The sequence below is a fragment of the Planococcus citri genome, chromosome 4 (genome assembly GCF_950023065.1).
Source record: "Planococcus citri chromosome 4, ihPlaCitr1.1, whole genome shotgun sequence".
Taxonomy (NCBI): Eukaryota; Metazoa; Arthropoda; class Insecta; order Hemiptera; family Pseudococcidae; genus Planococcus; species Planococcus citri.
The window spans coordinates 61252095-61279694 of NC_088680.1; the positions used below are offsets into that span (position 1 = coordinate 61252095).

Sequence of the window (27600 nt, forward strand, 5' to 3'; positions counted from 1 at the left end):
TTCGTTGAAATATTTGAATATCTCATTAGATTTGAACTCTTTTTTATTAATCTCAAGAAATTTCTTTAAAAATTCAAAATTTCATTCTTCAATTTTTGGGCTTAAAATTTTTCAAAATTGCCCAAAAATCATTTTCGTTGAAGTAATTGACTTTTCGTAAGATTTTTACTCATTTTGATAGGTCACGACACTCTTTGCAAAAATTCTGAAAATCGAAACCAAATTATGGGCTCAACATTCAATAGAATTTCTCAAAAATCATTTTCGTTGAAATATTTGATCATCTCATTGAATTTGAAATCTTTTTTATTGGCTTCAAGACACTGCTTCAAAAATTCAAAATTTCATTTCTCAATTTTTGGGCTCAAAATTTTTTAAAATTGCTTAAAAAATTATTTTCGTTGAATTATTTGAATTTTTGACGAAATTAAAAGTTCCAAAAATACGACCCAGTTTTGATTTCAAAATTTCAAAATTACCCAAAAATCATTTTCGCTGAAGTAATTGAATTTTTCGTCAAATTTTAGCTCATATTTTGATTTGTAACATGACTCTTTTGGTCTTTTTCAAAAACTCCGAAAATCGAAATTTCGTAAAATTTTTCAAAAATTATTTTCGTTGAAATATTATTGAAGATTCCATTAAGTACATTTTAACCTATTTTTATTAAATTTCGAAATAATTCTTCAAAATTTAAAAATTCAGTACCCAATTTTTGGGCTCAAAATTTCTCAAAATTGATTAAAAATCATTTTTGTTGAAATACTTTGAACGTTTTGTAAAATTTTAACTCATTTTCATAAGTCACGAGACACTTTTTCAAAAATCGTGAAATTCATGACCAAATTAAGTATGGGCTGAAATTTCTCAAAATGTCTCAAAAATTATTTCCATTGAAATATTTAAATGCCTCATTAAATTTAAAACCATTTTCATTGGCCATAAGACACTTCTTTAAAAATTCATTTTTGTCAATTTTTGTTCTCAAAATTTTTCAAAATTGCTCAAAAATCATTTTTGTGGAAATATTTTGAACGTTTTGTAAAATTTTAACTCATTTTCATAGGTCACGAGACACTTTTTCAAAAATCATGAAAATCATGGCCAAACTATATGGGCTCGAATTCCTCAAAATTTCTCGGAAACCATTTTAATCGAAAATGTTTGAATTTTTTGGAAAATTTTTAGTCACGAGGCATTATTTGAAAAATGTTGAAAATCGCGACCCAATTTTCTTTAAAATTACTCAAAGCTTTTCTTTTCGTTGAAATCAAAGATCACTTTGGAATAATTCTTCAAAAATTATTTTTCACTCAAAATTGGAACTGTTAATTCAGCTCGCAGAACCTGAACCCGATGATGAAAAAAAGTATCTACCGCAAAAAATTCAATTTGTATCGGTATGTTGGATTGTTGGGGGTCTACTCTCAGTCTCCCAAAACCTTTAAAATGTTGAAACATGCATTTTACGTACTTAAAAAAAATTAGAGAAGTTGAATGTCCCAAAAATGTAGAAAACGAGAGTTGGTACGAGTATTGTCAATTCATCTGATTCCCAAATTGGCCAATATACGAGCCCACAGGCCACAGGATCAAAATTATTCTTCGAGTTTCACTTTTCTAGGGTGTCTAACGGTCATGAAAGTCATGAATTTGGCTCGAAACACACTTGAAAATTTTTTAAGAAGCCCAAAAAATGGGGAAAAAAATTAAAAAATGAAAAATTTGTTCAAAAAAATCAGAAAAATGAAAAAACTGAAATACGTAATTTTTGATCCTGTAAAAAATGGCAACAGTACGAAATTTAAATTTGGTACATCTACTATTTTTGACCTCCTCAGCTGGTTGAAAAAGGTTGGTTTCAAGTCGTATTCAATTTTTTCAAAAATCACAATTCTCATGAAATTTTACCTATTTAATTTAGAGTCGAAAAACTGAAATTTGAGGTGTGCTTTAGGTTCGACCTTTCAATAGGTTGTTTTTCGATATATACGTATTATACATGTTCTAATAAAATGGAATCATAATTTTAGATTTCGATTGTGCTGGATCTCAGTCTGATGAGGATGTACCTCCCTCGCTCCTTTATACTTATCATAAATCTATTTTTTTTTCAAATTACCAGTCAACATCTAAAACTAATTTTCTCATCTTTTTTTTTCCCGCAGATATTCGCAAACGACGACGACGAAGGCCTAAACGGCCGCATACGTTACACGATCGTCGAAGGAGACGAAAATCGCGACTTCAGCATCAGCGAAGACAGCGGAATCCTTCGGGTCGCCAAAAACCTCAACTACGAAAGACGTAACAAATACTTGCTGACTGTAAAAGCCGAAGACAACGAAGGAAACTCGGACTTAATCCTTCGATCAGACGTGGCCACCATTTCCATCACCATCACCGACGTCAACGATAACTTCCCAGTCTTCTTGCATTCGCCTTATTACGCTTACGTAATGGAAAACACAGTACCTCAACCGAACGGCTACGTTCTGAGTGTAAAAGCTGTCGATTTCGATTCGGCGCCGTTCAATTCGCAAATACGGTATTTCTTGAAAGAAGGCGATCTGGATTTGTTTCGGATAAATGCTTCGAGCGGCGAGATTTTTTTACTGGCTCCGTTGGATCGTGAAAAACAAGCCGAATATGTGCTGAGTGTCGTCGCCATGGATGCAGGTACGTCGTTTTTACTCGTATTTTTCGTAGAAGTACAAATGTACAACAAGTTAGCCAGGGTCTGGACGACGAAGCCGAATTTTTTCCAACAAAAAGAAAAACTGGTGCGTTTTTAATTCATCGCAAGTCGATGCCAAAAAAAACCTATTTGGTAGCTGGTATTTTCGAGTAGGTAATCGAACCCGATATCCGAAGAATGCCACTTTTTTTTCCACCAAACTATCGGTATTCAGTTGTTAACCGGGTTCGGAATTCGAATCTGGATGCCGCTTGCATTGTCATTCGATGCTGTGACTGTATTTTGCCCAAATGTATAACTCGATCCGACCCATATGATTCTTAGAAGAATACTCTACTGTGTATTGAGTGAGATGCATCATAACGTGATGCCAATGCATAGGTAGGTACCTATCATGGTCGCCGAACAAGACAAATTTTCTCGAAAAAATACCCAAAGACAATCTCGCTCAGTCTTCTTGAAAAATCTAAAAAAAAAAACTACTTTTAAAAAACAAATAAAAAATACTTAAACTTTCTCGTATGGTGTATATAGTTTCATAAGCCAGTAATACGCGTGGTCATCCAAACTGAAAATGTAAATCAAATACCAAATTATATCCTGTCAAAACACATGTTTTCCCACAGAAAATATCGTCTTTTTTAACCAACACCGAGTACAGAACTGTTTTTTTTTTTTCGGTATTGTTTTTAGAAAAGAATTCCAATTCAAATATTTAACTATTCGTTACATTTCCCTTTCTTTTACTAGTATAGGTAACCATGGAATGGTACATCACGTTCGTAAACAGACTCGTTAATTTTTTCTGCTAACATCAATAACAATTAAACGTGTTTATGGTTTGTGGGGTAATAAAGCGCGGTGAAACAGAGAAGAGTTATCTGTGTGTATTAATTTACTGTGTATTTAATAAGTACTCAACTAGGTGTACTGGTTTGATGATTTAATTAGGTATCTGAGAAATGCTCGTACTGATATGTATGTACTTTTGGTGTACGAGTATTGAAAATTCATTCGATTATTGTCTTGGAATTTTTTCGCGTTTTATGGGAAGAGCAGATTGATGTTCTTATCTGATCCCCCCTCCCTCCCAAAAAAATCAAAATTCTGAACTTTTAGTCAACATTCGAGATCACCAACAAAATCTTTTCAATTCAACTAAATTTTAAATCATTCGTTTGTTTGAAAATCTCCATTTTGAAAATGTTGGCCACCCCTGGGAAAGTTTTCAATTTTGGATAAGATCGTTAAAGATTAGAAATTCGAGTCAAGTCCTCTGATTTCACTCAGATTACCATTTTTTTGGGGCACAGTTTTTCGGATTTTTTGATGAGCTTGTCGGCGTAATCCTATGAGAAGGAGGAGGGGGTTTCGTGATTTTCGCGAATTTATGATTTCTTGCGAAACTGACAATTTTTAAGGTCATGTCAGAAACAAAATGAACCTGAGTCTTATATGCTTGGGAGATGGTCAATAAAATTGGTACCTAGGGAATTGAAAAACTTAAAAATCTCAAATCTGAACTTTGAAGGTGACAGCTGAATTTTTCATGATAACTAAAAAGGATAAAAACTAAACCATTTTGAAATTGAAAAAAAATTATTCAATGCATTATTTTGATCTTTTTTTGTGACGGATCAATTTGTAAAATGAAATTTTTATATTCTTAAATTCTTAATTGGAACACAAAGTGTTAAAATCTTAATCAAAATTTTAAAAAAAATCAAAACTTGGTAATGTGATTTGTAAATCATTAATCAACTCGGAGACACTAAAAATTAAAAATATATTCACTCATTTTTAAAATTCAAGCCCTGAACACCCCTTCTTCCCACCCCCTCCTTCAATACTACTCTGAAATACTAATTGTAGTCAAAATGGGCATTATTTTTTAGGTTTTAGAGAGCATTAGATTCAATTGAAGCATGTGTTTCCAAAACGCATTAACATAAGTCCAAAAAAATATTGATAAAAAATTCATGGTACTTAGTACTATTTGGAAACGTAGAAATGGTCCAAACTGGCTGATTTTTTGATATGTTGCAGCCAAGATCCTTGGGCACAACATATCAAAAAATCAGCCATTTTGGGCCGCAAACTTTATGCTGCATGGCCTTGCAACCTCAGAATCTTTGAAAATGGACTTAGTGCGTTTTGGAAACACATGCTTCAATTGAGTTTTCACTTATTTTTTGTAATTCTCATTTAGACAAAAAGTTTACAATTTGAAGAGAAAAAAAACGTGACATGTCGATTTTTAGTCATTTTGAGACTGTTGAGTTGACGAATAAATCCATTTTTTTAGGTTTAATCCCCTCTGTTTCTAACTTCTCTATTTTGAAAAATAACTGGAAGTGTAAGAGAGGTGAATTATTCCACTCAAATTGGAAAAAATCGACATTTTACATCAAATTTTCAATTTTTTTCGTAATTTTTGGGAGGAGGGGAAGAGGGAGGGTGAGGGTCGAAAACTATGATTTCAAAATTTGAAAAAATTACAATAAATTGCGAATTTAATTTCTTCTCAGAAGCACTAAGACCCCCAATTCGGTTAAAATAATATAAAAATTCCCGATCTTTTCTTTTTTTAAATCCACGGATGATACCACAGATGATTGAGTATCAAATATTCGTCAATTAACTCTCTTCATTACAAAAGAAAATTTGGAGAAATTGAAAGACAAAGTTTGCCTTCAATCTCATATTGACTCTCGCTCATTAGAACAGAGAATAAAGGATTTCCTCACAGATTATCATAATAATATTGAAGATGACGCTGATGAAGAGGAAAACAACTCTATATCTGATTAAGATGATATCACTAGCGAAATCATTGTGAGCAACAAAGATTTCAAACGAGCATCCGTAGCTGTTATGAAAGAAGTCACAAAAGCAGCACGAGAATATTGCGCAAAGGCTCGAGCTGAGAGTGCTGCTCTTACCAAATTAGACTCACGACTCCAAAATGGTGTGACTCTTGCAAATCCACCTCCTTCTTCTTCTGGGGCAGGCGTAAATAATGACTCGCCACCTAAAAAGACAAGAGGAAGACCTAGGAAAAAACCTCCAACTGACTCGCAAGAAACCATTGAAATTGACAGTCAATCTTCTCAAACTGAAGATGACCAACCTTCTAAAGGGGCATCTGAGAATTCACCTCCAATTACAATAAAAAAGCGAGGAAGATCTCCCAAGAAAGAAAAGGAGAGTGATTCTCAAAATGTTACAACCTCGCCAGATTCCCAACAGGCTTCTGATAATAGTTACACCCAAGAGGTATTAGTAGAATCCCTGAATCTTATGCCGACGTCAACCCCAGTCATTATTAAAAGAGTTGAAAAATCACAAAATTCCCCACCTGATTCAGGATTCGTAGAAACACAACAACCTGCAACACAATCCCAAAAGGATCCACAGACAGGGGCAGTTTTGAAAGCAGGGTATCTAACAGGTAGGTAGTGAAAGTGGTGAAAAAGTAGTGAATTTTAGTCATAATGGTAGTAAAAAAAAGAAAAAATTCAAACATGCAACAAAAACCTTCAAATCATGTTTTGAAAAAAAATTTTTTTGATAAAATTGGCAACTTAACCGGTAAATTTTCTTCCAATTTCAATTTTTTCAAAAATTTTCCTGTGAAAATTTTACTTGTTAATTTTCTTGTGTGTGGGCTGTGGGGGAGGGCCGAGGGGGGTCAACGAAGCTTTCTGAAAATTTGGTTGAACAAAAAATAACGAAAAAAGTAGTGAAAAAGTATTGATTTTTTCAAAAAACAAAAAAAATTCCCTTACATGAACGGAAACTCCCCCTCCAAAAAAAGAAAAATTCTCTTGCTTAGGAAAGCACAAATAATTTTTTTGTTTCATATTTTTTGTTGGCATATTTTCTGATCCAATGTTAATGACCCGCCTCCCATTTTCCCTCAACAGAGCTCGTACAACTTTTCCGAAATTTTGGTCAAGGTACTAAAAGTTACTTTTTTAAAAAAAATTGTCATAAATTTCAATTGTCCAACTCTCGCTACCCGCCAAAAATTGCAAAAAGTTTCATCTTTTGTAAAATTTGTTTTGAAGTCCAGTTTTTCACAAAAAATTTTTAAAAAAATTTTATGCTGTTTTTTTGGTGAAAAATTCCAAAAATATTGTCCTGTTTGCTGAAAACTTGCTAAAAAAGACTCGTTTGATTGTAAAAAGTTGTGAGAAAGTCTGTTTTTTTTCGACAAAAATTGTGAAAAAACTATCACTTTCTTGTCAAACAATTGCAAAGTCCTACTCTTTGCCAAAAATTGGAAAAATTGTCGCTCATTTTCATCAGAATTTACTTATATATGTACATAAAAAGTCTCGTTGTTTCACAAGTCGCAAAAAATGTTCATTTTCTATCATATTTTGCTGAAAATTGCCTTAAAAAGCCTTTCCTTTCGCTGAAATTTTTCTTATTCTCACGTTCAGCTAAAAATGTCAAAAAAAGTCTCTTTATTTTATCAAAAGTACCTACAATAATGTTTCGTTTTTGCTGCAAATTCTCACATAAAATTGTTGGCACTTTTCTGTAAAAAGCTTAATCCAAAAAATTTATTCCCCCCCCTCAAAAAAAATTGCGGAATTTTCTGGCTTTTTTTGCCAAAATGTTGCGAAATAATTTCATTTTTTGGACAATAATTTTCAAAAATCCTGTTTTTTGCTAAAAATGGCTAAATTTTCAATCGAGTTTCATTACTTTTTTTCTTATATTTTAATTGTATTGTTTTGCTTCGTAAGTAAATTTTTTGTAAGAGGGTAAATTGACTTAAAGCATGATTGGTAATGTACTTATCGATTGTGGTTGCTATTGTGTTGTTTCCAAGAAATATCCCTTAGAGTATTTCTACTAAATACTCACCGGAATACCTCACATGCTCGGCTAGGGCGTGAGTAGGAAATGGTTGCTTTTACACTCTTAACATATGATCATACACACCATAAATAATAACAAGTTATACACGAGAATAATATTTAATGTGTGCAATATTAACAACACTTTACATGAATAGCACATAAGCAAATGTACTAGTTAACATGACACTTTCTTAAACTAAATATACACACGTTGGTGTTACACACTGTGGTGTAGGTTTGGATAAGTGATCTCCTCTGGCAAGGAGATCTAACTTATTCACACTGATATGTGCAAGTACTTACCCAGAGTGGCGACGAGTAGATCATCACTCCTTCTCGTCTATTCATTGGTTTCACTAATAACTAACTAAAACTAAAGCACTAAATATAACACTTAACACTCGAGAGTAAAACTTATACTTAAATGACTGCATTAACCCATTAACCGTGAATAACATACCCGCGTGCACTCGGATACATTACTGGCGTTCTGTACTCTCGTCGCTTGGCTCGTATGGCTAGCTGACGAGAATACAACGCAGTGTTGCCTTAGTGCAACGCAGTGTTACCATGTGGGCGAGCCCTATACATACCACGTACGGCATAGTAGTATATCACATATGCCCCTCTGAGGTTTGCTCGATGGCGTAACCAGCGGAGAAAAGCACGGATAAAAACATGATATACTATGCATGTACGTGGCAGCGGAGCTGTCCCCCTGCCCCCCTGCGTTTCTTCGATGAGAATGGCAGAGGCATACGGTAAAGAAGCTTAGACAAAAGAATAAATAAATTAATTGACCATCAAGGCCCCGCAACAGATTCATGTGTGGGTGGTACCGCGTAATAATCAAAGAATGGTATTCTATATTTCAATTTTGTGCTTGGTAGTTTCGCTGCTTTGGATATACGATTGTAACATCTTATATGTTACTTCCATTTTTCAAAATCACTCGCTGCGACATCTGCAAGAAATCTGTCATTTTTGAGGTTGATAATGCGAAAAATGGCACGTGCCTGCCGGATCGCGATTATCGATATGCAAAATAATGACACAGCGATTTCTGCAATTCTCGCAGAGGATTCGCAGGCAGGGAAACCTGTGATTATAGTATATCCTTCTTGCAGCGTTGTCCGTCTGAACATATTGTAACACTTTAATTGTGTTAAAATTGGCATTTTTGATAACACGAAAGCTCGAACAACACTAACTACGAAAAGAAACTGGCTTCTTTAATTGAAGCTGTGTCATCGGTTTCGTGTGTGTCATGACTTGCAGAAAGGTAGTCATCGCTACATCTCATGCTGGAACCCGTAACCGGTTCCGTGCAAGTCATGGCATTATCAGGCAGCGTACCTGTCCTTTTCGGTAACGTCATCACCCGCGGAATCCTCCAGGACCATGCCTGATTTCTTCCAGATACGGGGTGCGTACCGTGGCAGAGTACCAATTATTAATATGTTCTTATGCGGCTCTTAAAAATGGTTCGTAAACCTTGCTACCAAGTTCCTCTCAATTCCCTAGGTGTCAGCATCCCATTCGGACATACTTGCAACATCTTCTATGTTACTTTTCGATTCCAATCGCCAAGTCGCTGGGACAAATACAACGATTTATTTTCCAGCGAATGGGCGCGTGGTCATTTTCGGTAACTTCACTACTTCGTCTTCTGCGAAACCGTAAACTGTTACTGTCCGAGTCTGTTTCTTCGAGTAACGTTACAAGTATCCGCTTGCTGACTAGGTAGGTGAGTACCGAGGCAGAGCACCATCTTTTTCGGTGATTTCACCACTTGTGAGTCGTCTGGCCGGGAACCTGACCGACTCCAGATCAAGGTGGGAACCACCGAGGCAGAGAACCGAAATAGTGCATGTCCTTTGGATGGGTTTCAATTGGTTCGACGACCAAGAGTGCTGATCAGCGGTCTTCCTGATTTGAACATGCGTATATAACACCTTGTGTGTTACAGTTCATTTTTTGGATCACATCGCCAATGATCAAGGTAACAATCACCCTGGCAGGCGGTTCTTTCCATTGGCAATGGAGATGGCAATACCGTGCTCTCGAACAAGCTGCATTGTGCAAGGTTGTCGGCAGGGTATGCCTCCATGGCAGAGTACCAATTAATAGCATGTCCTTTTTTCAGGGTGTAAGGGGTTCGTAAACCTTGACCACTAATTTACCAATTTTGAACTTGCTGTAATTGTGAGCCAGTTTGAATAATACCTTGCATCTACTCGACGGTAGTTGCATATACCAATACGGTAAAAATAAACTCTCCGAGCATACCAATATAACACCTAGTGTGTTACGGTCTATTTTCGGTAATATCATCTACACAGCCCAAAGGTGAAGAAGTCTTTGAGCACAAGTCTCCTCAAGATCTCGCGATTTGATGGTGACATGTCTCAATTTTTCAACATCTTGGCGCGTAGATGTACCGTGGCAGAGAACCAATTATTAATATGCTCCTAGTGGAGGTGTTACGAGCGGCTTACAAAATCCGACCTAAGAGTCGATTAAAGCGCCTACTTCAACTGGTTGTCATTACAAGCAAGGTGACAAGGCCGAAATGAGCTTTCAGATACGATTCGACGATCGTTTTCCTATGGCTCGAAAGACTCGATCAGTTTATCGTGTGAGAACTACACCGCGGTAGTTCTAATTACCATCGCGGTAATTGTGCTCCCTGAACATTGTATCACCTCGTGGAGATACTATCTGTCATTTTTTGGTAATAACACCCAGCGTTGAAAAAATAGTGGGTGTTTACCCAGGCAGAGTACCTGTTGTCTTTTTGGTAATGGCCCAAAGTTTCCGAAAAAATCGTGCAGGATTTTAACAGCCACTTCGGTATTACCCAGGCAGAGCACCTGTTGTCGTTTTAGGTATCAACAAAACACGAGGAAAACAACGCGAATCCGTCGCTTCTTTATATCCTGCGATACCAGGGCAGAGTACCTATTAAATTAATGTTCTTCTAGGAGACTTGCGGCTTACATTTCCAACCTGAATGTCGGAGAAGGCGCTTTGCAACTGATCGTTTTATTTGAGAGGAAAGTCAGTTTATCTTTTAAAGGGACTACACCGCGGTAATTCCGAATACCATCGCGGTAATTCATTTAGCTCTCTGAACATTTGTAACGTTCTTGCGTTACGTACGAAATTGGAATTATTCACGGAGCCATCGGAACTCTAACCAGTGGAACTCGCGCCGTCTCGGTTGGACGGGAAGCGTGATAATTCTTCATTTTAGGTCACGTTCGGATAGCGTGAGCTCGCCTCAATCTAAGACTCTAGAAAGAGAGAGGCTCGATAGGTATCGCGTATCCGATTCGTGCCTTGGCAGAGTACCTCTTATTTTAATGTTCTTGTGAGAGCGAGCGACTTACATTTCCAACCTGAATGTCGGATAATGCGCATTCAACTGACCCGTTGTTGCTTGTTGAGGGCTGCGGTCCAATAAATAAATAAATGGTTGCGTTCGATGACGCATCCTATGTCAACCAGGACAAAAAGAGTGCTCTTTAAACTTGCTACACCTGTTGTGTTGCATATATCGTTCAAAGAGACTTTGCGGCTTACAGTATCAACCTGTTTGTCAATTCATGCGCCATCTTATCCTGAGGTGGTAAAATATCAGACTGCGTGACAATCGATTCTAGCAAATCAATTCTTCGAGTTTGCACGGGTATGTAGTACCAATTCGGCGATTGGTGCTGACGTGAGATAACTTCAACGAGTTGTCATCACGCTTAACCGGTTGCAATATACGGCGATATTGCATTAAGGGTTTGCATAATAGAAAAGAGAAAATATAAAGTAAAAAACTCTTCGAAAGTGCAAACAATCAAACAAATAATAATAAAGTCGTTTCTACCTTCGACGAGGTAGTAACGGCTTGTAGGAACTATGTACAAATTAACGAAAATTAATATTAGAACATAAAAAAGTAAAAAATACAAAACAACTAACAAATTAAGGTGACAAACACATCACTGGGTGAAAATTCAAACAAGAAATAATACGAAATGTTACAAAAGAGAATTAATACTAATCAAAGGAACAAAAACGTCATCACCGTGATACATCAATCACAAAAAATTAAGTCTTCTAAAAATTAGTTCAAAACAAAAATACAAGTAACAGAAAATCCATACACGTAGGTATGTAATTTGAAAACAAAAGTAATTTTAACATGATATTTACATAACAGTCATGATGGGAATGATAAAAAATACAAAAAACAAGAAAAACTTTGAAATATCTGCACGCAGGCAGATTTAACAAAGAAAAGAGAAAAAACAAAAAACAAAAAAAAAAAATTATTTACAAAGAAAAAATTTACAATGGTAGTATCGAAGAAACTGGTCATTGCGGTGCAATTCGAATGTCATCGACGTAATTAAGCGGCGCGGTGACTCGTTCCAATAGGATCGTGAACGGATGTGCCGTCGGCGCTTCGTTGAGCGGTAGACGATTGAATTCCGTGTTCGGCTCGGGCTCATACCGCGACTGGAGTATCTCATCGACGATGGAATCATAGCGGTTGAGGGGACGTGCCGTTGATCGCCGATGAACCTGAGTCCAGGTGATTTGTCGCTGATCGGTCGCATGTGCCGGTCCCAGGATTGGTTGAAGTTGCGGCTCGTCGTTGGCATTGCGGGTGATCTCATAATATCGCCGCTCTTCGGCGTTTGGCATTACCGTGATAATGTCGGTTGCTTCCGGAGTTGGCGGTCGGTGAGTGAGAATATTTGGCTGGAACCTTTGACGACGCTCGACGGTGTCATCGTTCGGTGTGAGTAAACGTCTCAACACTGGGTGCCACGGTGGAATAATTGGCCATGATCGGACTGGAACTTCGTTGCCTCGGACTGGCCCGTGTAACACGTCCAACGACGGCTTTCGGAACGAATGCCCTACTGGCATTTTCGATACGCAAACCATTTTTTCGATACTGTTGAAAAAATATAAAGTATTAGAATTGGCAGTAAAAACTCAACAAACTACGACGAGTTTGTAACATAGAGAAAAGACCACCAATTCGACGATTGGGATATAATTCTATTTTTCGATCAACTCCTGTTAGAGAAGTTCGAAAGTTGATGTATTGAAAGTTTCAACAATTCGACGATTGTGAGCTTTCAATGTTGTAAATTTGCCAAATTAAGTCTGCGTAGTGTAACAGCAGTGCGAACCATAAAATGAAATATTCTTTATCGAGTTCGATTGAGCGTGTTGTTGTAGATACATAGAAACAGTCATCTTGATTATGACGTTTAATGCTTATGTGCGCAGTTTTTTCAGATAAGGCATACGTTACTGTGAATGCGTGCACTAATCTGTCAACAAAGCGCAGTATATAATAAATATCATTGAAGGCGCACCAGCGTTCTTGAATATTCATTGCTGTAATCAAAATAGTTTCGCAAAGTAAATGAAAAGAACATTGATTCAAAATCTTGTATTCTGATATCAAAAAAAAATCATACAGTATAGCTTATTACTACTACGACAGTGAGTTTTGGCAAATATAAGAGAACGAGAAATGATAATGATAAAAAATTATTAACTATTTACAAAGAAAACGCGAGTTGGTTTAAAGATCTTCGTCTTCTTCATCCTCCTCGTCGTCTTCACCTTCATCGTCGTTTGAAGGTTCAATTGCTGGTACACCCGTTTGCTGTACTCCTTCGTCGAGGAGCGCTGCTTCGGTGCGTGGTGATACTGGCTGTTGAGATTCTTCGTCGTTGCGAGGACTCTCATTAGTCAGATCATAAGTACCAACGAGATGAGCCGGCTCGGTAGTTTCAATCGCTTCAGTAGTAACTACGGTGGTTACTACTTGTCGGATGGTAGTAAACTCATCATTCTCGACGGAATGTAGAGTTAGAGTCGTATCCTGTACCGCTGTATCAACGTTTGTTAGAGTGCGCTGTTCGATTGACTGCGCTCCTCGAGGTAGTTCCTCCTCGGCGGAAGGATCTACCGTATTGGTGAGATCGATAGTTTTGAGAGGTTTATCGGATTCCGCTGACTCGGTTAAGTCGACCGTTTTAACTGGTTTCTCATGCGGCGTTGATTCTGTTAAATCAAGCTTCGGCACGAGTACCTTTGGCTGAGTGCCGACTGTTCCTTCTGTCGTAGGATGTTCAGCATCAGTTTGTATTTTCGGTTGTGACTGTTTACCGAATACCTTTTTGAGGACTAAGTTGCGCTTAAGCGCTGCGTTTACGCGCTGCTGCTTTGCGCGCTGCTGTCTCGGAATATAGGTAAGTAACGTTTGCGGCGGCGAGAGTTTAACTTTCACCGAGCTGCGTGATTTGCGCGGTTTTGACTTGACGACTTTTGTCGTGTCGCTTTCCGAAGCAGAGGCAGAGGTCGTTGAGTCGGTAGGCTCAGGTACACCATCGGTATTGCCGAATATCTCGTACATTCGTCTCTCCGCTTCGGTGGGAGGTTTGCCCGATGGTGGCGTTTTCACCATATAACCGATGTATTTGTCCTCTTTATTGGTTGGGTTGGGCAATAAGTCGGTGTTGAGTACGTTTGACTCATCTCCCGACTTTACCTTGCGATCTTTTGATCTATTCGACGATCTGTGCTCTGAGCGAGAGCGTTCTCTTGCTTTGGAGGTTGCGTGGGATGGAGTTTTAGACGAGCTTTGTTTAGACTTGTTTCTTGAATCTTCCGACGAGTTCCCGGATTGTTCAGAAACATTGCGAGCTGGTTTCTCCTTCGACGAGGAGATGCCAACTTTCGCATTGTCGGCTTCTTTTTTCCACTCCATCTTTTCCTTTAGCGATTCACGTGATTTGGCATCGGCGGCTAGTCGCTCCTGCTCTTTCGCTTTACTAGCTTTTATATCGGCTTGAATTTTAGTGAGGACTTTGGCGCGTTCGATCACCTCCTTATCGGTAAGCGGTTTCTGTTCGTCGTCAGAAAAACCTACATTTGTTAGGTGCAAGCCACAGTATGGTGAAATCTCAACTTTCGTTGAAGTTGTTGATTTCGCCTTTTGGTTGCGCGGATCTAGCGGATGACATCCAGGTGTCGCTGTACCCACTTTGGGGTATGGCGGCGTACCCACTGCTTTATTTCCCAGGTAATTCGCTGTTGCCTGCTGCAACTGCGGGTTTACGTAGGATGGTGACAGGGTGTCGGTTACGATGTCATTCGGGCTTTGCTGGAACGACGATTTTGGCAGATTGAACTGCGGCATCACTGGTGCGGAAGTTTGTTGCGAATCGACGTTCGTATCAAGCTTCGCTTTTGATGTTGGAGGCGTTGCAGGTGATGATGCGGCGCTATTAGCGTTATTCAACTCGACGGTTGAATCGCTTTTTTCGATAACTGGTTCCGGAATAAATACGGCTGCAATACAGTTTGCTACTTTTTGGTATGTAGCTTTCGTATACTTCGGTCCAAGCTCGTCCACAGATGCCAATTCGAGGTTCAAATCGTTAAGCAAATGGCCCGCTACCATATATTGGAATTTTCCGTTTCCCCAGTTGTACGTAAAGGTTTGGGTAATTTGCCGGAATGTGTTATTGTGCAATCGGCCGCTCGCATTCGGTGGCAGCATGATTACCTGTTCGACTTTTTTATCCCCTAAAACTTCGATGAGTTTCCGGAAATTTAGGTCGAAGGTATTCGGTGGCGTAAATGCGAAGATGTCATATGTTCCAATGGATATCATGAGATTTTTCGGAATTTGTTTTAATTCGACGATTAATTCAATTAATTCCGAAATTTTCATGTCACGCTTATACATGCGTTTATCTATGTTGTCATGATATGGTTTGCCTTCCGTAATCGCATGCATGATACCATGGGCATGGATGTCGCCTACAATCCAATATTTGTATGCGAACAGCGCCATAACCGGTTTCGCTTCTCCGATTTTTAAACCGCACACCGCAAAGTGTTGCGGGTAAGCGTTCGTTGGATAGAACGGCGCTAGCACCTCATGCGTTACCTCGGGGTATCGTGCGTCAAAGGTGTCTCGATTTGATTTCGTGTTTGACTGTTTTCCAGGTTTTGCCCGCTTCTTCTTCTTCGGTACGACCGCCGGAGACTGGTTCGCCGTTGGTTGAGCACTTTCCGCTTGGTTTTCAGCGTGCAAATTCGCGTTCGGATCAACGGAATTCTGCACGTTGGCGGTGTCAGGCATACTGGAGTTCGACTGCTCGCCACTTTGAGCGAGTGATCTTCCCCAGTATTCTGTATCTTTCTTCTGCGGGAAATTCCAGTAAGATGAGATTGGCGAGTGTGAACTTGCATCCGGTACAGTCGGCGCTGTACCCGGTTGCACGAACGGGATTTTGAAACTAATGAGCGCCCCGTCGGCCGCGTCCTCGACGTGAGCGAGTGTCCGTGGGGCGGTTGTCATAGCGGCGTTCGTCGTGATGGTGCTCGTATTCATCGTAGTACCGGTTGTCGTAGCGTTCGTCGTAGCGGTCATCGCGGCGTTCGTCGTAGCGTTCGTCGCGGCGTTCGCTGCGGCGCCTGTTATGGTCGGGAAACCGGGCGGCGGGCGGTAGAGGCCTTGCGTAAGGTTGCTCGCGGTAGCGGCGTTTGTTTGAGGTATCCCTGCGCCCACCGGCGTGGGCGCGGGGATACCTCTTTCCGCGTTTTTTGACGGCTTCGGAACTTTTGGCGTGACCTTTGGTGTACCGTTGTTGACCGGAGGTGGTGGCGGGAACGGTGACGGTACAAACCCCTGGCAGAGCTCGTTTGTCGCCGCGGTAGGTGTAGTGGTCGTCGAAATCGGCGTCGTATTCGTCGGTAAGGTGGCCGTAACCGCCGGCAGCGAAGCTGGCGTCGTCGCATTCGAGCTGGTTGCAGATTGCTGGTTCAAGTGACTGGCTATCGCTGTGGAGCTCGGGAATAGCGATGACATTTTGGCTTTACGAAGTGCCTCGTATTTCGCTGTAGTGGTTTCCAATTGAGCTTTTAAACTCGCGATCATATTATTAGCATCAGTTAATTGTACTTCGAAATCTGACATTTTCTTGTACATGTCTTCGGACAAATCTTGTTGTAGTTCTCTGTCGGTATGCAACTGAGCGATTTCCCTACGTAGAGCTTGCAACTCGCCGGTTGCGGCTCCCGTAGGTTCAGGTGTTGAGATCTGAATACGAGTTACCTCTACCTTGTAGCAGATGTTCTCCTTCACGTCTCGTTCACAACCGATATGTGTACACCGAGTCAACTGCACGCCGGCAGGATCTCGGAGTTCGGAGTCTTTGATCGCTTTCATGATGCAGCTCTTATGGTAAAGATGCTGGCATTTGGTTATGTAGATTGATTCGGGAACCTTTTTATCGCCTCCATATTGTTTGCCGTGTGATGTAATCACCAAACCGCATTTATCGCATGCGAGATGCGTAGATTCTGCCATCACTGTGAACAGAAATGCGACGAGGTGTTAAACGAAGTTGTAAGGCAATACCGATTTAGCGACAAAATAAATTCTGAATATTGATTAGGAAATAAATCGGCATGGTGGGCCTATTGTTTTTTACGTTAACACTGCTTAGTAATGTGAAAGCATAATAATCGTACGAGTTTGTACTTACCACAGGAGTTGATGACAAATATTTAAAATTGAAACGAGAAACGAAAATATTATACTCGAAATAAGTAATAATTACTTACGATAGCAACGCAAAAATAAGACGCGAAAACAGAATACGAAGATTCAAAAACGCATTAGCAAAACATATAGCAAGAGCAAAGGCATGTACTCGGTAGCACGTGAAACGAAATAATGATTTCGATAGTTGGATCAGGTTCGTCGTTGCTTCCAACTGCCGAGTCTTTCCCCCACTTCGCTACTCGGCGGCGGCGAACGGGATTGGTCGAACTCGGTGTTGTGTTGGTAGCGATGCGCTCGAACGGCAGGTTTTGACTATAACCTTCTAGAATGTTCTAAGCAGAAAATATCAGACGGCGCCGATTTTCCTGGAACAGGTTTGTCAAAATGTGCGCCTAAATGCGCAGTTCGGCGGCTTTCTTGTTATGATAAACTACGTCGCAATTAAATCGAATTTTTTAACGGCCTGTCAGCCATTTTGCTATCACTACGAGTCACGTCGCTTTCTTTTCGTTGAAAGAAAACATCTGCCTTTTGCTAACTGCACGTTTTTCTTTGTCTCGAAATTATCGCGTCAGATTTCATCATCGATTCCAATCTTTTATCGGATTCGATGGTTGAAATTTGCGTGCTGGTGGTTTTTGTTGTTATCACCTCGAAATTCTAATTATTCAAATTTTTATTTGTCATCAATTAAATATTACTACTCCTGTGGTTTTTATTTGTGTCTTTTCCAAGTATTCGTTCGAAGAAATTTGCGTCACAGTCTTTTACTGTATTACAAAAATTTCGTGAAAAAATATCCAAAATCTGTTATTTCGGTTATTTTATTCGCGATTTGGAATTTTCAAAATTGTATTTTGAGATTTGAACTAATTTCGAGTCAACAAAATTTAGTTATTTTGGACTCTCAATTAATTTCAAAAATTTCTCATTGCCTCGAAAACGCTGTGCAATGCACGAATCTAATTTTCTCGCAAACATGAGGGCATATGTATGTGAAAAATGAATTTCAAAATCTATTATTTCGAAAGAATTTTGAACTTGTCTGCGTTTGAAAATTGCGTTTTTGTAATTTTATCTCTTCGAATTTCGAGTTGTAGTGTTTAGACAGGGTATATGGATTTGTACATTAATCTCAGTATGCCAACTAAGTTTTACCTGTACGTTTAGCTCCAAAAGCAACTTTCTGAATAGAGTTTGCTATGTTGTCGATTTATTCCGGTTTGAATTCAATTTTTTCTGATTGCTTTTCAACTGCTACTTTCTGTTGTGAAAATCTGCTTATTTTCATCATACTCGTAGTTGTTTCACCGAGAAAAATGAACATTGTATTACTTAACACTGATGCTGGAAATTCTAAACGACTACATAATTAGTCACTGTACCTGTATTTTCTACTTCTAAATGCTACGTCTGGCAACGTTGCTATATTCCATTTGTACCGCTGGCGGTATTTTATACTATGATAAAATTTGCTCGCCCTTCGTATACGATCGGTAAATTGATTGTAGGTATTTTGCTAATGAACGTTCGTTAAAATTATCTTTCATTTGCGTATCTGAATTGGCTAAATTATTCGCTAGTTATGAATGATTTGATTTGGTTCGCTGCTAATTTGTAATTTTGAATTTTACTCACTTTGGAATATTTTTCAAAATACTAAACCGGAGAATTAGCGTTTGAAACCAAATCACCAAGTACCTACTGTTTTACTTACGTTGAAGTACGCAGTTTTTACTCAGCGATCATTATTCTGAAAGATAATTACTGTAACGTTCGGTTTCGTCTACGTAGCTCATTTTATAATTTGGAAATAAACACTATCTGAACAATCTGTACTCTGAGAGATCGTCTGGTACTTATTACTTACTTACATTGAAGTATGTAATTGGTACTTACGTGATATTTTATTTTACCATAAAGAAAATTTTGCATCAACGTTCGGTTTCATCTTCGTAGCTCTTTTACGTTAGAATCATTCCACTCGCCGGTGAATTGATCGTAGATGTAATGCTAACTTTCAAAATCTAATCATAAGTTCGAAACCAACTCTTATTAGAGTAATTTTCAACTCACGTAGCTTGTTGCTAACCATTTTGAAAAGAAAACCGAATGCGATGAATTCATTGTAGAGATTCACTTTACCATTGATGTGTAATATTCACGTTGCTTGCTTTTATCATCGAATAATTTAGTATACAAATAAACTTCGAGTTGTTACCTGAATTTGTATTTGTAGTTATTCGATGTATTTTTCATTTCAGCCTTCGTCATCGTATGTATCAGCTTTTCATTCTTCTTAGGTACTAAAAAATCGATCGAAAATGTTAGTATCGAATCTGATTAAAATACCATCTAGCGTTTGAGTTGTTAATTTTATGAGGCGTGTGTTGAACGTTAGGTTACTTTCTACGAAGTATCCATTTGTTCATGTGCGTGTGATTAAGCTGTGTACAAATGTACATTGTTTACTTTCGGCGAAGTATGCAATGTAAAGCTGTGCAATGAAAGTGTGAATAGCTAATTAAAGCAAGCAGTACGAAATACATTTATATTTAAAGCATAAGAAACAAATACGGAAATGCAAATTAATATGATATGACTAAAATTATCACGACAATGATCACATCTTGTATGTGTTTCATTCGTCGCAATCTGGTGCGCTGATTCACCCGCAAATACGTCGATTCGCTGGAGTTTCTGCGCCGTCGTTATCGTATTAACTAGTTACTCCTTGATTTAACAAACAAATAGCGTGATAGATTAGTATCTATGTTCATTTGTGCAATTAATAACGCCTTACTGGCAAAGCATACTTCGTAATGATCCGTATTTTCAGTCAGCTCGTCCCACCATTGCAGGAACTCTAACTTAATCCATTTCATCGTTTCTGGACCGTTACCATTTTGCACGTAGCATTTCCGATATATTTCGCCATGTCTTTTTGTAATTTTGCAGGTTTGACGGATTCGTTGGTTGGCGATGGTGTGCTCTTGGTTATTATGGTCACCGTTGTTCATTTCCGCTTCCATTTTTCTGTTAAAAAATCGAAGTCAGATTGGTATATTGTTTGATATTAGTTTGGACTAAATGCTACGTAATTGAAGGTTTACTTACTCGTTTCAATACAGCTGGCACTGTAGAAATCGCTAAAGAGTGTATTAACACGTTAGTTAATTTCAACGTAGCCTTTAATTACTCAAAAGTACAACTTTGCTAAGAACAACTTCTAAATTAATCAAACTTTCCTTCGAAGTGATGAAATGGTGATAAGAGCACATTTTCGCCGGTGTTATTCCGTCTGAGTACATGCGGATGCGGTGGCTCACGTTTTTTGCCCGTAACGTAACGCGTAACGCTTTGAATAGCGTTATTTTTCAAAAATCTGAGATTTTGCTCAAATTTTGCGTTTTTAGCTATCTAAACCGAGTATTGGCTGTTACGTGGTTATTCCCTTGTGGAATATTTACGTGTTTAGTGATTCTCGAAGTTAAATTTCAGTTTTTTACCGAATTTCAACTTCGAAAAAATTCAAACTCAGCCAATACTGTAGTTAAATTTCAGTCTTTTACCGAATTTTAACTTGTTGAGACTTGTAATGGGGCATACGTGATTTATGATTATTCAAAAATCTAATTATTTTCGAAATTGATCATTTGAAATGCCCCAGTCCGCGTTTACGTATGTTTGGTTGTGTCTCCTAGTCAAATTATTTGAAATTTAAAACTTTTTCTCGTATTTGTGATTCATTCTGACTGTTTTAATTTCCTGTTTGAGATTTTGCCAATCAAAATGAATTTACATTGTGACTTGGATTTCGGCGAATCCTGGTCTGTGGCGTATTTTGGTCACTATCTGGTTATAGTGTTCAAAATTTCCAGTTACGATTTTACAAAATAAATTGACTAATTTCAGATTTTATTAAGTAACCAGCCATTCATGGCGTTGGTAATTGTACTCTTTAAGAATTGAGCAATTGCATTTTCATTTCTAGGTATTTCACACTGAGGTGGAATTTCAACCTTTATGATTTCCCCTTCCAGTTTATATTCTGGTGGGAGAGAAATGAAAATGTTAATTTCATTTTCCTCAGGATTAATCTCAACTGTGACTTTATTGACCTCTAAGTTTCTTGGTTCCACAGTAAAAACTTCTTGTAAGTCTTCTGTGAGCGAAAATTCTGAGTCTTCAATAAAGTAACTTTTATATAGACTTTTCTCAGAGTAATGATATGGGACAATCTGATGGAAATCGTAGGTTCTAAGTGGGTCTTGACCCATACGCATTAGGCGTGCCTTGATTCTTTCAGATTTTCTCTGAGATTTAGTCAATTTATTCGGATCTTTTGCCGGTTGTGCGCTAACTCCTGTCGTCAAATCTCCTGTTTGAGATTGCGACATTGAAGGTTGCGGCTCCGCGGCGTTTGTCACAATTTTAGGTGTCTTTGGAGGTCGACCTCGCGGCTTCCTAACAGAAGGAGCGAGTTGTGCACTTTGTTTGGGTGTGGCTGCGGATGCCCCAGTCGAAGTTGAGGATTCTAGTTGATCCTCTGTGCTCGTCTGAGTCTCCTCAGTGGCATTGGTATTTTGAGCTGAGTCATTTGGATCAACTTCCTCTCGTAAATCAGTGGATGTTGATTCCGTAGACTGTTGTTCAGTTAGCACTTCACCATTTACTGCAGTTTCAGTAATCGGTGGGTTGTGCACTTCAACTTCTACTTGTAGTTCGGTAGCTGTTGAAGTACTGGCTTGATCGCGTTTTTCAGCTCTTTGTTGTGCTCGAAGGTCGCGTGCTGTATTCTCAAGCTGTCGTAAAATAGCAGGTGATACTTCTGTAATGTCACGCTCATTAATACCGACACCCTGTGGTGCGCGAGTTGGTGGGTCGTCAACGTCTTCCTCACTGTCAGACATTGCTTCGCGAGCTTTGAATAAAAATTCTTTGATTTTTTCTTCAATAGAACGCTGGTCTAGTAGAGATTTGAGACAGTCGCTTTTTTCCATGTCTTCGATATTTTTACTAGTTAGGAATAGCGTTAACTGTCTTATGTTCGAAATTCTATCTACAGTTGTTCCATCTGTAGGTTTCAGAAGGTAACTGTTGAAACCTGACCATTTTATTACTATAAAAGGTCCATGTTTCTTTTGATAGAGTTTCGCAGCTGTTCGTTTTTCGAAACTTGACTGTTTGTGGTTGGTAATCAGAACCATATCGCCAGGTTGCAAATATGTAGGATCAACGTGCATTTTGTTGAAGCAATATTCTTCTTCAATACGCTTTTGACGTCTTTTTTCTCTAATAAATGCTTCAACGGCTTGGCGATCAGTCAAATTCCCGCTTCTGTCTTCTTGCCATTCACTCGTATACACAGCTTTTTTGGCTAACATATCAGCTATAATGTTAGTGTATTCTACTTTGCGTGCGTATACGTGCTGAAATTCTACATCTTCGAGCTCTTGCCTGATAGCAAGAATACGTTGAAATAGTTCAGCATGGTGAACTGGCTTATTTCGGGAGTTTTTCCAATTGTTGGTTTTCCATATCGAGCATGTGTTCGTTAGCGCTTTGATTACGTAGTTCGAATCTGATAACAATTTTATCTTCTTAACGCCGTTATCTCGTAATATTTCGAGCGCAATAATTATTGCCATTAGTTTGGCGTAATTGTTCGTAACCTGGAATTCTGTGCTTACAATCCTGTCAGATATGTTAGCAGTTGAACCCGGTTTGAAACAGATTCCTATTCCAGCAATAGCTTCGGGTGAGCCGTTTTTGGAACAGGCGCCGTCGGCTGTAACTCTGGCATAGCCATTGTTGTCGATAAAGACTTCCTGTTCGTTCGACGGGACGTCAAATATCTTGAGTTCACGGCTTCGACATTCCTCAATGGTTATTGATGGAATTTGGTTGTTTTCATTTTGATCATGTAATCGTGCTAACGCATCTCGGAAGTTGAAAGTTCTAATTTCAGTAGGAAAACCTGGAATTGTCGTGTCTGGTATGAACCAAGCCTCGTTGGGCTTGAAACCAAATGACGTAGGTGTGTTATTTATTTCGTTCTGGATTTCTCCAACGAATTTACTCCAACCAAGATGAGTGCGATATGGATCATAAACTTCGTTGAGTTTGACACGTAACTTATCGCCTATTACTCTCATTGTTCGTTCCACTGAAGAACTTTGAGGGTTGTAAGCTGTCGTGTGTGCAACTTTGATCTCGCATTTTTCCAGCAAATTGTACCAGGAATCGGAAATAAATTGCGTACCGTTGTCAGTGATCACTTTCTTGATCTTGACATCGTGGATTTCAATTTCAAATAAAATTGATTCCATTGCGTTGCAAACTACTTTCTTTTGAATCCTGTGCATGTCTCGAAGCCAGACACGACTGGTAAAGATTTCTTTTGCAACTAGCAAGTATTTCGGATCGTTCTTTAATGCTGGAACTGGTCCATATATGTCTACCGATAGCACGTCGCCAATGGCGTACGCCTCTATTTGAGCGTATTCCAGGACTTTGTGCTTCGCGTAGTTCTTGTTCACTTTGCATATAATGCAGGTGTTTGTAATATCGCGTATATACGCGAGTGAACTAGGATGGTAGTATAGTTGTCTAAAAATCATGTCTAATCGATTTGCCCCAGTATGCCCATAGGCACAGTGTAGGTAGTCGACAGTGTCGTAAAGCAAACGATCAGGTAAATATGGTACTTGCGATTTATCTGGCAAAATTTTCATCAGACGTTTTTTACCATCGCGTGTGTACATTATGTCATAAATTTGTTTTTTACGGAGTGATGTACCCTGTTGCTTCTTATTATTTGCTGGTACATCTTCTTCTAAGACATCCATTATTTTTTTGCAATGTTTGTCTGTAGCTTGTTCGTCTTCTATATTGGATAGTAGGTCGAACAATCTGGGTACGTTTTCGTCCATAAATTTGCAATCCAGAGGTGGTAGAGCGGTCTTTTTACTGGCACCTGTTAGTTCATGATTGTCTTCCTTGTGAAAACCTTTCGTGAACCTGGGTACCACTTGGTTAATCATCAATAGATCGAGCTCTGTTAGCTCTTCTATGACGATATTTCCAACTACCAGTTCTGGTGCTTTAATGTCGTATAAAGCTTTATTGGATAACTTCATGTCATAGATTAGATCGAAATTGCATATAGTTGTAACCCACTTTGCAGCTTTTCGGTGCGTTTTCGCCAGACTTTCAAATTCTTTGTAAATTGGGAGCAAATTGGCGCGCACGTGGACTCTCCTGCTGAAAATCCACATCCAAATCTTTTTAATGACTGAGTAGAGTGTTAGCATTTCTTTGTCATACAGCGTAAAGTTTTTCTGGTGCTCCTTGAAGCCAACGGAAATGAACATAATGATTTGCTTTTGTTCATCTTCCTTGTAGAAGAGAACTGCATTCATTGCATCGTCTGTATAATGCGTATCCAAGAATAAGTCGCCCTCACGTGGAGGTTGTTTCAACGTGAATTCCTTCAAGTACTCCGATTTGAGTATGTCGAAGGCCTTCTGTTGAGCATCCGTCCAGACTATAGGGTCGTCGCCCTTTGTCAGTTCGTATATTGGGCTCAGGATTTGCATGTATCGGGGAATAAACGGCTTGTACAGCACGGTGTTCCCAACAAGAGCTAACACTTCTTTGTTGTTTTTAAGTACGAATTTGCCATGTTTCATATGGTCTTTCTCAAATTTCAGGAATTTTTCCTTTTTAAGGTCCTGTTTATCAATGTTTTCTTTGGATAAGACGAACCCCAAGTGGTCTGTACGCCTCTTGAAAAAGTGGGTTTTGGTCGGATTCAGTTTTAATCCAGCCCGTCTTATTTTTTCGAATACACTGAGTAGTCTATCAAGTGTTTCTTTAAACGTAGTACCAGAGACTTTGACGTCATCCACAAACTTGGAGATGCCTTCTTCGTCCTTTAGCACTTGGTTTATCATATGAACAAACTCACCGCTCGAGATCTTCAATCCGTACGGTAGTCTGTTAAATTCGTATACTTGGCCGTTTATTATGAACGCTGTATACTTTTTCGATTCTTCATCTAGCTCTAATTGCCAGAATCCGGACGTAAAGTCCAGCGTACAAAATAGACCATCAGGTGAACCACTGAATATTACGCTATCGATTGTAGCGGGTTCAGTTAGTACGCATTGTAAAAAGTTGTTCAACTCGTCAGCTGCCAAACACAGTCGTATATCGCCATTCTTTTTAATGACGGGTGCGAGTGTATTTATAAAAACTGAACGAGATGGCCGAATTATTCGCAAATCTAACATCTTTTGAGTCGTCATATCGAGGGCTTGTTTTAACCGAGCTGGAGGTCTATATTTTTCACCTCGTGGCACTGCTAGGTGCCCCTCACCGGGGATAAAGTTGAAATGTACTTTTTCACCTTTGTAACATCCCGGATTCAGACTAAATATGTCTTGATAAGCATTGATCTTGTGCATGGCATCGTCTACCTCCTTTTGAGGTGCAATGCCAAGCTCTCGTATTTCAGCTAAATCTTCGATGAGATTTTTCTGCATAATACGAACTGCTTTGATTCGGTCTTCTTCAGGCTCTCTGAGCTTGTCTCTTGTAGACATGCTTGTGGCCATGAGATCAATAGTTATAGTAGTGTGCTCAGGGATTTGCTCAATCTTAAATAAAGAGAGCGCATCTTTATACACATCTGGGTTTATAAATGCAATTGTAAAATGATCATCATCCTTAGGTTCATGACTTACGCATCTCTGGCGGAAATGTAAGTGTAGATCCAAATGCTCCATGGCTACTCTTCCCAGTATGAAAGTGTTGCCAATGGTGTCCATTATGTAGAATGGTACAACGAATTCCTTTGGACCAAAATTAAATGTGATTTCAGCCAGAATTTGTGACGCTCGTTCAATTGCATTGTTGGCCATACGTAGCTGCACGATGCGATCCATAGCAATTTCGCGTACTGCATGTGGCACTTTCAATTTGAGTTGTTTCAGCACATTCCTTGAGATAACATTGGGAAGTGCTCCCGAGTCCAACTGAATGGCGACGATCTTATCACCTACTGTGATTGGAACGACGCAAGTTGGGTCATCGGTACCTTCGTTTACCACTAATGGTTTAGCTTTTTCTTTCAGCTGAGTTTCATCAAGGTGTGCGTTGTCAATCGCTTCGAGTGCTCGAGCTTCTTTAATTATTCGTTTTCGAAGTGCATGATGTCTCCATTTCTTGTCGGCAGGTAGGCCTCTTATGAATTTCACACGTGTTGTAGTCGTATCACTATTACACGGGAATGTCTTAATGCCATCCCTTGTCAACAATCTGAGCAATCTGTCTTTGGGAGGTTTCTTGATTATTGCATTTTTAACTCCAAAATCTCCGATTGGTCTTCGATCTTTCGCTCTATGGTGAATGTTCAAGACTTCAAAAGGAGTTGGAGAATAATCAAGTTCTGGGATTTCGTCTAATACGAATTCCGGATCTTCCATTATCAAACATTTGACATCCATCTCTCTGATGGATTTCTTCGTCTGATTGTTTTGTACTAGACCGTCGTCGTCATGTTCTGTTAACTGAGCAGGACGGGTGTATTTGTCCGTGAATGTTTCATAGTACTCCTCTGGTAACATGCAACACGTTGGATCTCGTTGGCAATTAGGATTATTGCACGAGGTTCGATATTCCATAAATAAGGTTTTCTTTCTAGGTTCGACGACCTGACTACCTTTTAATGGTTCGTCCTTTATTTCTTCCTCCTCCTTAGGTTGCTGTTCAGGCGGAGCCATGTACGTGTACGGAGGTTGCGGACGTTGTTGGAGTATCTTTTGTACTTCGTCGTATGGAGATTTGAGCGCGTTTCTGCTTAAACGTACTCGTTTCCATTCTTCGAATAGTCTGTATATACCTGTACAAACCATGTCGTAAATCACACGGTACGTAGGTATAGCAGGGTAGTACTTGTTCCTATCCTTTTCGAATTTGAACTTTCGTTCACAAGGAATTACTCGTTGGTTTTTATCTGCCATGACGCCAATCGCTTCGACACCGGAGGCCGTTATCAATTTTTGCGTCTGCAAATAATACATGGGCGGTTCTTTCCAGAATATTACAATTTGGTCATCCGCCGCATTTTGGAATATTTTACGGTATTCGATATATCGATCTAGTTTAACGCCAATGCTTTTGGGGTCACCTGGAATACAGGGTTTTACTATTGGGAAGATTAATATAATCAATTCCGCCCCTTTATCTTTGACTAGTAGATCTAAGAGTTTGTTTAGACTTTTCTTTATTTTGTCATAAGGTTGAGGTGAGTGATTCAATTCGAATTGCAGAGCTGATAGAACGAATTTCTCTCCTTCGGGGAATTCCGTTTTCTCTATACGTCTGTATAATTCTTCAATTGGTAATTGATCACGTAA

The 27600-nt window shown here is 39.0% G+C and overlaps 1 protein-coding gene across 1 annotated transcript in view; it reads left to right on the top strand.

Moving 5' to 3' along the window:
* ft (cadherin-related tumor suppressor fat) overlaps positions 1 to 27600 on the top strand; it is a 245041-nt gene that overhangs the window by 179165 nt on the left and 38276 nt on the right. The window contains exon 7 of the mRNA XM_065363479.1: positions 2169 to 2679. Coding sequence (XP_065219551.1) covers positions 2169 to 2679 — 511 coding nt within the window. The remainder of the gene's footprint in view (positions 1 to 2168; positions 2680 to 27600) is intronic.